Raw genomic sequence first — 15,584 nt, 5'->3', positions numbered from 1 at the left:
GTATTACCACCACCAACCCCCCACCCTCACCCCTCCCCGCACACAAATGCATGTTCAGCCCAGAGACTGCATTTGTTTAATAGGTCTTCATTTTTGTTCACTCCATTTAGATGCTCAGGTGTGTGAGTGATAGAGTATTCATTGTGATTGGTGGATGTGTTTTCCCCTCTAGATAGGTTGTTTACATAACGATGGTAAAAAGCCACACCATTCCCCATCGCCTCTCTTTTTCTGTAAGTTTCTTTTTTATTAGCCATCTTCCCCTTTCTCTCAAAGCATCCACTTTTTCCAGAAAAAAAATAGCAAGAATGTAAATTAAAAGACTATTTGCTAAGTGAGAATAGCTGAGGTGGTATCACATGTAGTATTTTTGGCATTCTTTTTGTCCTGTTCTTCCATTTTCTTATCCATGTAATTTTATTATATTTAGAATTAAAAAGAATTTGCTTTCTCTTCCCACTTCCCTCCCCCATGACCAACAACAAAAAGAAAAAAGATAATTCTCCTTACAAACAAGGATTCATGGAAACAAATTCTCTTGTTGGCCACAACCAAAGATTCATGCCTCAATGGGTAACATGAGTCCATCCCCCTCCCCCTCTCTCAGGAGATAGGGAGCACAGTTCATCATTGATCCTCTGGAATAGTGCTCAGGCATTGTACTGATCAGAATCATTAAGTCTTTCAGAGTGGATTGTCTTTACAGTGGTGTCACCACTAAACAATTTGTTCTCTTGATCCTACTTGATTCATTCTGCATCAGGTTATCCAAGTCTTCTCAGACTTCTCTGAAACTCCGTTGTTACTCCTTAAGGTATAACAATAACATTGCATGACATTCATATTGTTTCATCATTTCCCAGTAGGACAGCCCTTTAATTTCCAGTTTTTTGCTACTACAAATAGAGCTGCTATAAATATTTTTGCATATAATGAGTCCTTTGATCTCTTGCTGGCTCTGAGGCTATGTTCCAAAGCTGTCATCACTCCTCAATCTCTCTCTTCCTCACCTCCCATATCTGGATCTGTTGCCAAATCTGGCCTTTATAACACCTCTCCAATACACCCGCTTCTCTCTTGACACTGTTGCCCCAACCCTGGTGCAGGCCTTTATCACATAATGCTTGGACTACTGCAATAGCTGCTGGAGGGTCTGCCTGCCTCAATTCTCTCCTGACTCCAAGCCATCCTCCATTCAGCCCCCAAAGTGATCTTCCTAAAGTGCAGGCCCAACCATGTCACCTTCCTACTTGATAAACTCCAGTGGCTCCTTATGGCCTCCTGGAGCCCTTCAAAGTCCAGCCCCCTCCTACCTTTCCAGTCTTCTTGCTCCTTACTCCCCTACACATACTCTTCAATCCAGTGACCCCAGCCTCCTAGCTGTTCAGTGAACAAGATCTACCATCTCTCCATTCTCTTTGCCTGTCTCCCATGCCTGGGATGCTCTCCTTCTTCCACTGACCACTGACCTCCCTGGCTAAAACCCCACCTTCTACAGGCAGCCTTCTCCAACCCCTCTGAATTCCAGGGCTTTCCTCTGGTCATTATTTCCCATTGACCCTGTACAAAGGTCACATTTGTTTGCATGTCCAGTTTCATGTCTTGTTTGTTTGTTCTTTCTTTCCACTTAACATTACTGTAGTGGTTGCTTAAAAAGGCAGTATGGTCTAGTAGATAGGAAACTGGAATCAGAAGACCTTGGTTCAAATTCTCTCTATCACTTACTTTAGGCAAATCACTTGAACCTCTCCATAACTACAAAATGATAGTGTAGGACTTGAGCCATCTTGTTCCCTAGTTATGCTAATTTCACTTTCCCACAGTTCATGGAAGCTTCTTTGAATTCCTGATATTCATCACTTTTCTTTCTCTAAAAGTGGTGAAAGTATATCCATCAAGGACCATAGAGTACAACCATTTGTTTGGCCATTCCTCACTCACTTTCTTTCCAGGCCTCTGCTACCACAAAAAAGTGCTTCTTGGAGTATTTTGGTGGTAAAAGAAAGAGACCTCTGGGTCAAAGGGTATAAATAAATTCCTGCTTTTACATAGGAACAGTAAAGTGACTTGCCCATGGTCACAATGGTTTATTAAGTACTAAAGACGAAATTCGAACACATCCAATTCAGTGCCACATGACTACCCACCCAGTATTCTCTGTACTCTCCTATAGCACCTTCCCAGGTTCTGATGATGAGAGCTTTTAAAGATAACTCAGGGGAATGCTGAGGTTTCAATCTGGGGCTACTGCTCATTGTCAAGGAAACAGTCAGCTTCCATTGGTCAGAAAGTGGTCAGGGTTTATGCAGTGTCAATCAATAAGGAAAGCTCCAAAGGGCTAGAATGGGTTATTCCAGCCTCCAAGAAAGCCCAGGTTAGCATCTACCAGGCCCAGAGGACTCAAGACAGCTACTGTCCCAGCTCAGAAGACACAAGGAGGGAAATGCACAGATGGCAGTCATTCCCCTCCATTCCAGTATGGGGCAGCCTTCAGTTGCAGGGGCTGAGACCCATCAAAAGAGCAGGGGCAGCTGCCGTTTTGGTGGCTGAAAAGCCTGGTCCTTCAGTTTGTACGTTAAGTTCTCAATCCTCCTCCTTGCATTCCAAGAATCCTTTATCCCCAATTTGGGGCTTATCATAAAGCCCCTGTCCCTAGCTCTTGTTGGGGTGTTCTGGGCAGATCACTGATCCTCCAGGTCTTCCCCTCCATCTCCCTTTGACTCTGGGAGTTGGCAGGAATGTCATTTGTAGCAGGCACTCATCCCATGTCCAGCACTTTCTAGGGGCTAAGAGTAAGAGTGCTCTATGACAATTATGGTTCCCCCACCTTAAACAGTGGCCCTAAAATCCCCTTGCAAAGGTCTATCAGGGGTGGGGAATTGGCAGCCTCCAGGCCACATGTGGCCCTCTAGGTCCTCAAGTACAGCCCTTTGACTGAATCCAAACTTCATAGAAGAAATCTCAATAAAAAGATTTCTTCTGTCAAACTTGGACTCAGTCAAAGGGCCACACTTGAGGACCTAGAGGGTCACGTATGGCCTGGAGGCTGCAGGTTCCCCACCACTGGCCTACTAAAAAGAATGTGGATAAAAATTGGGTAACAGAATCTTCAGGGGGAGTTATCTGCTATGTAGCTGTGAATCACCATTCTGACTTGTTTGCTGAAGCTTTGTCTCCCAACTGGTTTGCTATAAGATGTGCATAAATATGAATGTTTGAGGGAATATGTTATTAGAACAGAGGAGTGGTGAAGATGGATGAGAGTCTAGATGGTAAAGTTAGGACCGAGCTGGAAGAAACCCTGGCCACAGGGGCAAGTGTTTTTGGAAACAGGAAAAAGTCCTGAGGGATCTGGCTTAGGCTGCTCAAAAGATCAGTGCTGGTCTGCCTGCTCTTACCTATTCGGCAAGTTCCATTTTAAAGATGAGGAAACCAAGGTGCAGAGTGGTGAAGTAGACGATTTTCATGCTGGAAGGGCTCTTAAAGACTATCTATTCTGATGGTCCCATAATATTGATGAGGAAACAGATTAGGTTCACACTGGTAGTTTGGTAGTAGGCTCAGGATCCTAGTTCAAGCCAGAAGAGTCCCTAGAAGTCATCTCATCCAATTCTCTCATTTCACTGAGGGGGAAATTGAGGCCCAGGGAGGGAAATGACTTGCCCAAGGTCACATAGGCAGGAAGGGGCAGAGCTGGGATTCAAAATTAAATCTCAAAGCCAACACCCAAAGCCTACCATACCAAGCTGTATTTTCTGAATGTCCCAGTCATCACAACATCACAAGCAGGTGGCATTAAAATGCAGGTATGACTTGAAATCCAGTGCCTTTCCCACAGCACCAAAGCTGCCCAGCTTGACTCCACAACTTTCTCTGAAAGTCTACTCAATAAACAAGGGGCAGCTAGGTGGTGCAGTGGATAGAGCACCAGTGCAAGAGTCAGGAGGACCTGAGTTCAAATCTCACCTCAGACACTTGACACTCACTAGCTATGTGACCTTAGGCAAGTCACTTAACCCCAATTGCCTCATCCTGGGTCATCTCCAGTCATCCTGATGAATGGATGGTCACTGGATTCAGATGGCTCTGGAGGAAAAGTGAAGCTGGTGACCTGCACAGCCTTCCCTCACTCAAAACAAAGTCAAGTGCAAGTCATGTCATTATTTCTCTGATGCCATGGTCTTCTTTGGCAACAAAGGATTGCACACTCAATAAGCTGCAAGCTGCCAAAAAGGCTAACGGAAAGACAGGAAGGCAGACCAGGGACATAGCAATCTCTCTAAAACCCAGAAGTTTATTAGAATATGCAAAATGGACATTCATTATGAAAAGTCAGGAGGTTTAAAAGATAGGAGGAATCAAAGAAGCCAAGCTGGGTAAAGTTTCTGGGGAAGGGGAGGTCCCTTAGCAGAGCACCCAGGACCAAGGAACTTCTTTCAGGGGCTATAGTTAAACATGGAGCATTTTAAGCAAAGGCTTGTTTGGGAAGGGGTTGAAGGTTAAGATGTTAGAGTGTCAGCATTGCAGGGTTCAACCTGCCCAGCCTGAGAGCCTAATGTGGAGCAGCAGGCTCATTGTTACTGCACTGAACCAAACTCCAGTGACTGGGGTGGGGGTAGGGGGCCCAAGGCGGCAGACTGGAGCTGCCTTTCCTTTCTCTTTCCCCAAGTAGCTGACATGACATAGGACATAGGCTTCCATTCTCCCTCAGCCTTTCAAGATCAGCTTCCCTCCCATCCCCTGGGCAAAGCAGGGAAAATTTGAGCCCTAAAATAACAAGAACATTAATTTAAGAACGCTCCCTCTCTCCACCCCATAATCAAGCTGGGGCAGGGAGGGAAGGGGAAGGGGCCAAGGGAAATGCAGGCAGGTGATGACTGGTCTCCAAACCTTGTTCCCATGTGGGATGTTGGGTAATAAGTTCTACCAAAAACCAATTTGGATCTCAAGGAGGTCCTTCAGTGCCAACTCCTGGAAGTGGAGGGGTAGGGGCCATGGGAGGAAGCATCTCTCCGATCCTTGCCTCTTGGAAGGAGAGAGCAGGTCTCTAATCCAGAGCCCTCAGCTCAGGACCTAAGGCCCATACCCTCTGAGAATGGATGAAAATCCAAAAACCAAAACCATGTGTTTTAGGAATTCACCAAGTAAGTGTGTCCTGGGCGTTCTAGCTCATAAGACCAAGGGTGGGAGGGGGACAAAGGCATGGAGGCCAGAAAATTTCCTGTACTAACACACACACACACACACACACACACACACACACAGAGCATTTAACAACAGAAAGCCAGAAATGAGAAAAAAAAACCCATCTATACCAAGTTAGAAACTCCATGTACCACATAGCCCTTGTGCCTGGGCATCTCCTGCCGGGATCACAAGGGGAACAGCATGCTATAATCGGGCTAGGGATGTGGGGGAGGTAATACTAGTCACAGGATAATGAGCCAGGTAAGACCTAAAGATCAATTCTAGTCTATCTGGCTTTTTTCACAGATTGGGAAAGAGAGGCCCAGAAAGAGCAATGTGACCCACCCAACAGCACATATAGGGTTCAAGGCAGCTGAGATACCCTCTCAGTATAAGCAGAAATCATATCTGTTGACTTTCTCTTAAAATTGTAAACAGTAATGCTTAAAAATAAAATATATAAGAAAAGAACTGTAGATAAACATTTTCCATGAATATAAAATGCAAACAATACAAAAATAGATAAAATTGGCCTTTTATATATATTAAAAGCAACTTGGATGCAACATATCCCTGGATAAACTGAAGCGGGCATCCTCCAAGTCCTTCCTTACCTCCCCCTATGCAGTCATAGGAGGCTCTTGGCTTTCTGCTTGACTTGAGGTGTAGATGTGGGGAGCCACGCTGCTTCTCACCACTCTTTGAGCAGAGTCCCAAGGCCCTCATTTGCCAGGAGGCAAAAGGTGGAGCCTGGATGACTATGCTGTCCTCCAGGTGTGGGGGTCGAGGGATGGGGGAGCTCCAATTAGGTGCTAAGACAAGATGCCCTACCTAGACTATAAAGGGGAGCAAAGCCCTGATGCCATCATTCTATTTAGAGCTGAAAGGGTGCTTAGAGATTATCTAGCCTAACTTGCTCTAACAGAGAGGGAAAACTGAGGCCCAGAGAGAGGAAGGGATTTGGCCAACTACTAAGTACTGGAATGCAAATTCAAACCCCCATCTTCTGATTCTAAATGCAATGTTCTGGGCTATTATACCAGCAGGACAGGAAATCTGGCTGAGTGTTCAGAAATGGATTTAGGAGATCCAGCTGAGAAAATAAGATCTTCCTTTATTCTTCCGGGCAAGCACTTTCTATTCCAGGGCCTCCCTCCTTCTCCCAGTCAAAGCTTAAGGCAGTGGAAAAAGAATCGGATTTGGAGCTCTGCAACTTAGGGAAGTCACTGCCATTTCTTGGGCCTCAGTTTCCTCATCTAGAAAATGAGGGGGTTGGACTAGATTACCATGAAGGCCCTTTCCAACCCTAAATTCTATGGTCTCAAATTTCAGATCATTTTTCACAGCAGCAGCAGCTTGGAATTGAACTCTCCAATTGATCTGTGCCCCCTACCTTGCCACCTGTGATCTACTTGAACAGGGCTCCTAGGAGGTTCATTTCTTAGGCCTAAGCTGGTCCAAGGTGCCATACCTAAGTCTAGTTTAACTAGTCTCCTCTTGTCCCCCAGGTCATGTGGATAAAGAGCGAGCCCCTAATGTCTCTGCTGTTACTAACTGTCAAGGACAATGAGCAGCCACTGATCCTAAAGTGGGATCGGCCTAAACTGAGCATGTTCTTAATACAACTGGTTGCTTTGGCTTTCATTCAATCCTTCAGCCTGAAGGTAGGCTCCATGCCCTTTCTTGCAGTGACTCTTCCAGTTTCCAGTCTTATCTCAGGCCCAAACAGAAGGAAGAGGTCTCAGGCGGAGCCCCAACTGTCTTTGCTGATTTGGGGCACCGTGCCTACCCCAGGTCAGCCCAAGTGACTGATGCCTTAAGTCAGGTTCCGGACTCTTGCTCTGCTGGCAATCTTCCAAGGCCTTGCCACTCAGTTCCTCTCTTCTTTTCCCATGTTGGCTGGTTGCCCTTCATTGGCATGTGCTGAGGAGCCCGAGGTGGCTCAGTTCACAAGAGCAGACAGAAACTTCGACTGCCCTGGAGGAAAACCCAGGGCCAGGGTGGGCTGAGACTGGTGACTTCCTGCCAGACCAGCCAGACATATTTTAGCTCCCACCTCCCTGCACAGCCTTGGCCGCAGGCCAGGGAAGAGGAATGTGGGCACATTTTTCTGGAATGCAGGGCCTCATAACAGGGGTGGGGCCTTCACTAAGAGGAAGGAAAGGCCCTGCCAGCATAAACCATCAGCCAGCACTGGTTCCAGTCAGGGGAAAGCTTGGTATCATCTTGTCATCCCTTCAACTGGCTGAGCCCATGCAAGAACATCTGAACTACAAAAGGGAGGTGACCCAGTTCCTTGACCAATGCCTACTTTCAAGTCCCTGTGATCCAGGTTCTAGCAGTCTCAGACCCTTTGGAATCCTGCAGCAACTGTTTAGGGACCCTTCTCCAAATGGAAATCCCTGGTAACCTTATCCTTCCAGATCTAAGTAGGGGGAGGGGGAAATAAGTCAAAATTTGGGTCATTACACACCCAGATGACTAATATTTCGCATGCAATTCAAAAGAAAGAAATTCAAGCAGAATTACTCAGAGCCTATCTCTTCCCATGAATAATAAGAGGTTCAGCATGGGATTTCAGCAGCCCTTATTCAGAAAAATCATAAACAGAGCAGCAAAGGACCTTAGAAACCACCAATCCAACCCCCTCATTTTACAGGTGAGGACACTGAGGCCCAGAGAGTGGAAGTGACTTGCCCAGGGACACACAGCTAAGTTAAGTGGCAGAGCCAGGCTTTGAAATCAGGTCATATGATTTCAAATCCTACTTCTCCACCCACTGTACCAAGAAGCCTCCCTTGTGGGCACGTGCCAGGGAGCTCTTCCCCACCATCACTTATAACCTAAACATTAAAAAATGACAAAAAGCAGGAAGGAGAAACTGATTGATCTGTAAAGTGAAATTATCATGCCATTCTTGGTACAGCAGCTTGGCAGAAACTGGGGGGGAGGGGGAGGCGGGGCACATGGTCTTTGGTGATGCTAAAGGCCAAACGAATTGGCAAGTAAATGCTCTTCTGACACTCAGGAGAAGCCAGAGGTGCCTTTGGTAGCCAGTCTGAGGGCAGAGCTTGGTGCCAGCTAGCTAAATTGCAACAGATCCTCACAGGGCACAACTTTTGCTTCCAACCAGAGAGTGAGGCTTGTAAGACAGCATACCAGGATGCTGGACTCAAAAAGCTGCAGCCCCCCACCTCCTACCACCACATGGGACCTTTTTGATTAAGGACTTGGACAAATTTTCAGACCCCCTTACTCCACTCTTTTGTTCATCTTAAAAAACCAAACCAAATCAAACCACCAACAACAATACCGCTCAAACAACAAAACCACCGAATAGCACGTCAAACCCCAGCAAAGCCTAATTTAGGCTGTCTCACAATCCCATACTCTAATGGAAAGAATACATTCCCTGTGATGAGATTATGAAAACTTTCTTCTGAGGAAAAAAGGGAGAAAAAAATTGAAAGTGACTTAATTAGACACCAACATTTTGGCTTATTGAGAGGAAAAGACAACAGAGAACCAAGTTCTATGGGCAGTGCCGGCAACAGACCCATTTCCTGTTTTTACCTCGAAGAATTCAGTCCTTCCACTGGGGAATGGGGATTTTGTCTATTCCAAGTCACTCTAAAGCCCAGGTTACAAGGTCCCCTTGTGGTTATGGAACAATAACCATAGATTTGGAAGCCAGCCTCGTGCCACTCTAAGGACAACGGGTACAGATGCCAGCAGGGAGAGTCTCACCCCTGAGCCAAAGGTAGCAAATACACTGAAGTGGGTGGAGGGTTGCACCATAATTTCCTGTCTATAATAAACTACATCCACTAGATAGATGGGGGTTAGGGGTAGGGAAGGAGCTGGTCCCTTGCTGGTAACTGGTGCTGTGGTATGCTCAAAGAAAGCAGCATCACTGACTTGGTAGGCATTGTGGGTATGAAGTCATGGTAGCCAAAACCCTGAATGGATCTTAAGAAACCTAAAACAAATGACCATAAAAAAGAGATAGGTGTGTATCTATTTTCTCATGGGGATATATATCCCATAATACAGCCAATGATGGAGAGACAGAACCTTTACAACTCAGAATAGCTTTCATTGGCCAAAATACTTTTGGAGTTCAGCAGCAAGCACCTCTCATATTCCAAGCCTAGCACTAAAGGCTCAGGCCCCAGCAGCTGAATTAGGTGCTATTTGGCTGCGGTTATATTCATGGCACTGGACAGGTTACTGGGAGGAAAAGAAACTCCTTGGCTGCCCCTCCCCTTGAGCTGGTTGGTGTTGGTGCCCCTAGACTGTGAGGGGTACCATTTGAGGTGTTCTTCCCAGCCCTGAGGGGAGTGGGGTGCCCCTTGGATGATACCCACAGATCTGCACTTGGCAGGAAGACCAGAGAAGCCTCTGGTTGGCCCTTTGGGTTCCATGGGCACCATGAATGCTTGCTTCTTGGCCTCAGCCTGGGTGTAATGTGCATGAGGATTCCAGCATGGGCCCCCCTGCAAGTCCAGGTGAGAAGGACGGACTGGCTGCCGCTGAACTTGGGGCTCTCGATCCCAGGAGTCCCTTGGTGCCAGCCCCTGTAGGGAGCCATAGCAGGCTGGGGACCCAAATGGGGTTCTAGCCACATCTGGATGCTGCCAGCCATGGCCAGGCCCTGTTGATACGGAATAGTGAGCCCAGGCTGGCCAGTCATATGCTTCTGAGGGCTCTAGGTAGGAGCCCACAGGGCTCTCCCAACCCCACCTTCCCTCCACAGGCTCTGCCAGTTTCCCAGACTCCATGTAAGTTGGGGCTAGCTGAGAGCCAGCCAATTCCAGTTCCAGGGTCTCTGTGTCCAGGGAGCGGCTCCTCCTGTTGAGGGTCACAGGAGGTGGCAGAGGGGGAGGGCTCAAGCCAGACAGACCCAGGTGCCGGGGGAGGCTGCCCACCCCCCAGGGGAAGCCTCGGAAGGAGCCAGGGAAGAGGCGGTCATCCAAGTCATCCAAGGCCTCCTTGGGAATGTAGCCTACATCAAAGTCCTCATCATCGGTGTGGAACTCTGGGGGGCCCTCGCATTCCCCTTCCCCTTCCCGTTCCACGTCAGCAATGTCAAAGGTCACCATGGGTGGCAGGGCTGGGAGGTTCTGGGCGAAAGAAGAGTCCGAATCAGAACTGCCTGAAAGGCTAGAGAACAGGGTCCCATTGCTCGTGAACTCCACCAAGGCCTGGGAGAAGCTCACGGCAGGATCTTCCTCTGGTTCTGCTTCTGGGCTCTCCATCGGTGAGTAGGCACCATAGGTTCTACTTGGGGACTCCCCTTCAAAGCCAGTCTCCTCTGGGCCTGACTCAAATACTCTGTCATCTGGGCAGAGCTGAAGCAGGCAGCTGCCTTGGCTTTCCCACTCATAACATTTTTCTGGAGGTGAGAAATCTTTCCAAGCTGGGGCAACAGAGAAGATCGAGTTGAGATTCTGACTGGCAGCGATCAGCCCTACTGGGTCCCCTTCTGTATTCTTCCTGGAAGGGCCTAGGAGCCTCTTATGATGCTCTTTGCTGGCTGTCTCCCATTGGGGATAGGGCCCTTGGGGCTCCTGTCTCTTCCTTCGAAGCTCCCAATAGAGAAGCTGTCTCTGAATGGCCACCAGCCTTTCCTCCTCTGTCTCCATGGTGCCCAGACTGGGGTCCAGCCTTTTGCTGGAGGGAAAGGGTTTGAAAGACAAGAAATTGTCAAAGAGTTCAGGGCCAGGGCCTGGAGGGTCAAACAGGCCTTCATCTCCTGGTGGGGAGCCTGTGAGGCTGTCACAGGGCTCAAAGAATTCATACAGGGCATCACCACTGTAGCTGTCCCGTGGCAATCGATCTTTCTTCCCAGGGCCCAGGCCATCACCAGAATCATCATCTGGTCCTGGTGTGTTTGAGTCATAGTAACCTTCATCACTATTGGGGGCAGACTCTTGCTGATCACTTTGGGGAGTCAGGAGCTCCCCAGGTTCAGGATCAGAGTATGGCCTGGCCCCCTCAAATAGGAAGCAGCTGTGTGGGCCCAAATCCCTGGTGAGGTGATAGATAGCTCCTTCCTGTGCTGACTCAGCCCTCTCAGACAAATGCCCCATGGTTTCCTCTTCCTCCTCCTCCTCTTCTTCTTCTTCCTCCTCTTCCTCCTCCTCCTCTTCCTCCATTTCCTCAGGCATGGCCATCTCCTCACCACCCCCTTGGTAGGTGACTAGGCAGGAGCTTCGCTTGGCTGACTCTCGCCCAGGTCCCCGCTCTGTAGAGACGATGCTCTCACTGATACTGTCCACATCCTGCTCTGCAATGATGTCCCCACATCCTGTCAGGGAATCAAAACTCTTTAGGGACGTGACATCCCCAAATAGGAGGTTCAGCTGGTCCCCAGAGAGGCCCAAGGGGGGTTCTCCCTCCTCTTCATCTCCCCTCACCTCCAGGCCAGATGAGTCCCCTGGGCCACCAGGCTCAGGATTAGTGTCAAGTGGTGGTGGTACTGAGATGGAGGCATCTAAGAGTTGCTCCGGCTTCTCCTGGCATATCTCCCCAGCAACTGGTGGAGGCAGGTCTGGTTCTAGGCCCTGGATTTCGATGGCCTTCGCATTTGTTGGCAGGAGGGGCAAGCACTCATCCCTGGTGCTGGGCTGAGGGGCTGACGCTGGAGGCTCCCCAGGCCCTTCTCTGGGTACCCCCAGCCCTTCTTTGTCTAGGAAACTTTGCTCAGGCTCGGGGCCCTTGGGCTTACGGTGGCGGCGGATACTACTGAATAACCCTTTCAATCCTTTCTTTGGCCGGGAGACAGCGGAGGCCCTCTCTGGCCTGGGCTTCTCAGGACCTCTGGGTGGAGATTTCTTGAGACAGGTTCTTGTCTCCAGGGCTCCATGGGAGCTCAGGGAGCTGGGGAGCAGGTGAAGTGATCTGGCTAGGGGTGAGCTATGATTGGTACCCTTGACAGATGGTGGGTCTGACTCCTGGGAGGCCTCCTGTAGACTATCATGGGTCTTACTCTTAATCAGACCCCTTTTGGCAGCTCCTTTCCCTGGCCCTTTGCTTCGGCCACCCCCCAAGAAGCTGGGCAGAGTACAGATGCTCCTTTTGCCACCGAAGAGCTTTAGTGCTGTCTTCTTGAACTTGCCGGGCCCTGCAGGGGGCAGGTCAGAGCCAGGGCCTTCAAGCTCAGGAGCCTGCTCAAGAGCTTTGCTTTCTGCTCCTTTGCCCTGGTGCTCCCCACCAGCTGCCCTTCCCTTAGTCTTTGTGTGCTCCTCAGGGTGGGCATCTCTGTATGTCTCCATGGCAACAGGGGCCAACAAGAAAGTGAAGCAGGGATCTTTGAGTCTGACCTGGGGAACTGTTTAGGACATCTCAAGGATGACTCTAGAAGAGACAAGAGACACAAAGACAGAGAGACAGCAGTGAGAAAGGGTCAAGCCTGGCTCTGTGGTCTCTGGCTTGAGCAGAGTTAATTGGAATGTAAGGCAAAACCTTGATCTATGCCATACTTTCTTCCTTCTTGCCTTTCCCCTTCTAGGCCCCAAAGCAGTGAAATTCTACACTGAGCCACAGGCAGCTGTTCCTCCTACACTCCCACCACAGCCTCCCTCCCCTCCCTTCCAGCAACCCTGTCCCTGTGGCCTGACTGGCTGGCAGAATGATTACTGAAGGACACAGCATCTGGAAAAACCCAGTCATGTCTTTATTGGGCTCAAACGGGGCAATTGTTCTCCAAGTCTTGTCAATTTGACCTCCATAATGTTTCTTCCAGCTGTCTCCTCTCCATTCTCATTGCCAACACCCTAGCTCAGGCCTCCACTGTCTTTCACCTGCAGTAGTGTAACAGCTTCCTCATTGGGCGCCCAGGCTAGAGGCTAGAGCCTCTCCAATCCATCCTCCACACAGCTGCTAAAGAAATTTTCCTAAAGTGCAGGCCTGACCTTGTCACCTACCCCTCAAGTACCACCTCTTACACATGGCCTTTTTGGGATCCTCCCAGCTGCTAGCACCTCCCTGGACCACCCGATTACGTTGTATTTCCTTAAATGTGTGTGTGTTTTATCTACTTATGCTCATACAATCTTTTTTCCCCTGATAGAATGTAAGTTCCAAGGACAGAGGCTTTTTCTTTTTTGTATTTGTACCTCTAGCGGTCAGCATGGCATCTGGCACATAGTAAGTGTTTAATGAATGCTAGTTTATTGATTGATTGTAGGTGAGCCAATGTGCCTGTTTTTGTGGCTGAGAAGTGGAGACAGCACTGAGTCTGGAGTCAGAAAAACCAGAGTTCAGATCTGGCCTCTGATATTTACTAGCCATGTGACCCTGGGCAAGTCACTTAAGCCCTGCCTGCATAAAATTGGAGAAGGAAATGGTAAACCACTCCAGTATCTTTGTCGAGAAAACCCCTTGGACAGTTGGCCCATGGGGTCATGAAGAGTCAGACACAACTGAACAACAAAAGCCTGAAAGTACTTGTCTCCTTTGTGAAACCTTCCCAGATTTTGAGCTGAGAGCTTCCAATGGTCTTGGCTGGGTTTAGCAATCTGAGGGCTCCTGCCTAATTCTGCACCTGTTTTTATCTCAGGCCCAAAATCTTCACCCTGTATTTCCTGAGTTAAGATGACCATGGACTGTCAACTAGCAGATGTTTGATTTTGTAACCTGGAGAGTGAAGACTATTCCTATCTGGAAGGTGGGGAAAAAAGAAGATGCCTGAGCTGTGGCTGTGGTGGATAATGAGCCCCAGCTGGCCCTTTGAGACCACTTTGGATAATAGGCTACTAATGGAGATTCTTAAGTTCATAAGGTTTAGAGCTGCAAAAGATCTTAATGATTATCTCAACCCACTCCCTCATTTTCCACAGGATGAAACTGGAATCCAGCAAGGGTGTTACTTATCTAGGTTCACACAGCATAGGTTTGGATTTGAAGCCAGGTCTTTTAGCTCCAGATCCAAGCTCTTTCCATTATACCAGTCAGATTATTAAGAGCTTTGGTGCAGCATGTGGATGGATCACTTGCAGGGGGCATCTCTGCCCACATGCTTGCATGTGGAAGCTGGCTGCCTGAACAAGAGATAGGCCACCCAGCTTCCACATACCTAATACAACAAAATCCTGAAGTTTGCATCAGAACAAACAGTGATCAAGAAATCCAATGAAAAACTGCACGCAGTGGCTTCTTCTACCCCAGAACTTCATAAGACTTCAGCTAGGGGGAGAAGCCAAGATGGCAGAGTAGAAATATACACATACGCTTAGCTCTTACCCCACAGCCTATAAAATACCTGTAAAGAAGAACTCTCAACAAATTCTAGAGCAGTAGAAGCCACAGAACAACGGAGTGGAGGAGATTTCTGTTCCAGAGAGACCTGAAAAACCGACAGGAAAGGTCTGTCATGCACTGGATGCAGAGCAGAGCCCAGCCCTGCCTTGGCCACGCAGCACCAAGGGGAGCAGATCTGAACAGGCTTCAGGGACAGAATCTCCAGTGGCAGTGCAGATCCCTCAACCCACAGGCGCCAAAGGTCAGTGAGAGGGTCTTTTCGGCTGGCCAAGAGGGGAGCAGGGTGTCCCCATAACTCAGGCCCCCTCAGGAGGCAGCAGCAGAGGCAGTAGTGGACAGGGGCTCCCAAAGCAAGCAGTAGCCTGAATCCATTGTTGAAGATCTCCTTGTAAACCCCCTGAGGGAACTGAGACCCACGTGGTGGCCCTGCCCTCACCTGAGCAGCTGAACTTAATCTCACACTGAATAGCAGCCCTGCCCCCACTGAAAACCCCCTAAGGCTTGGGAGCAGAGCATTTGAATCTCAGCCCCCAAGCGTTGGCTGGGTGGAATTGGAGGAGAGGTGGTTGTGGAGAGAAAACTCAGAAGTCAAGTAACTGGCTGGGAAAATGCCCCAAAAAGGGAAAAAAATAAGACCATAGAAGGTTACTTTCTTGGGGAACAGGTGTCTCCCCCCTTTCTTTTGGATGAGAAAGAACAAGGCTTACTGTCAGAGGAAGTCAAGGCCTCTGCCTCCAAAGGGAACTTAAAATGGACTCAGGCAATAGAAGACCTTAAAAAACAAGTTAGCAGCTTACTAAAGGAGAGCCAAAAAAATGCTGAGGAAAATAACAGCTTTAAAAAGAGGTTAACCCAACTGGTAAAAGAGGTCCAAAAAGCCAACGAGGAGAAGGAGGTTTTAAAAAGCAGAATTAGCCAAATGGAGGAGAAGGTTCAAAACCTCACTGAACAAAATAATTCGTTGAAAGAGAGAATTGAGGTCAGGGAAACGAATGACTATGAGTTAAACCAAGAAGTTAGTAAACAAAACCAAAAATTTGAAAAAAATAGAAGATAATGTGAAACAGCTCACTGGAAAAACAACTGACCTGGAAACTAGATCCAGGAGAAATAATTTAAAAATTATTGGACTA

At 48.3% G+C, this 15,584-nt stretch overlaps 1 protein-coding gene across 2 annotated transcripts in view; it reads right to left on the bottom strand.

Moving 5' to 3' along the window:
• Window positions 1-224: 224 nt before the first annotated feature.
• Window positions 225-15,584, bottom strand: part of AMER1 (APC membrane recruitment protein 1) — a 34,162-nt gene continuing 18,802 nt past the window's right edge. The window contains exons 2-3 of one of the 2 annotated variants that reach the window (XM_072626720.1): window positions 14,453-14,536; window positions 225-12,546 (exon numbers count right to left, since the gene is read on the bottom strand). In XM_072626720.1, the coding sequence (XP_072482821.1) occupies window positions 9,378-12,464 (3,087 nt within the window). In that variant the 5' untranslated portion in view covers window positions 12,465-12,546; window positions 14,453-14,536 and the 3' untranslated portion in view covers window positions 225-9,377. The remainder of the gene's footprint in view (window positions 12,547-14,452; window positions 14,537-15,584) is intronic. The other variant, XM_072626719.1, reaches the window with a different exon arrangement.

The sequence above is a fragment of the Notamacropus eugenii genome, chromosome X (assembly GCF_028372415.1).
Source record: "Notamacropus eugenii isolate mMacEug1 chromosome X, mMacEug1.pri_v2, whole genome shotgun sequence".
Classification (NCBI taxonomy): domain Eukaryota; kingdom Metazoa; phylum Chordata; class Mammalia; order Diprotodontia; family Macropodidae; genus Notamacropus; species Notamacropus eugenii.
This window is presented reverse-complemented; position numbering and strand designations above follow the sequence as displayed.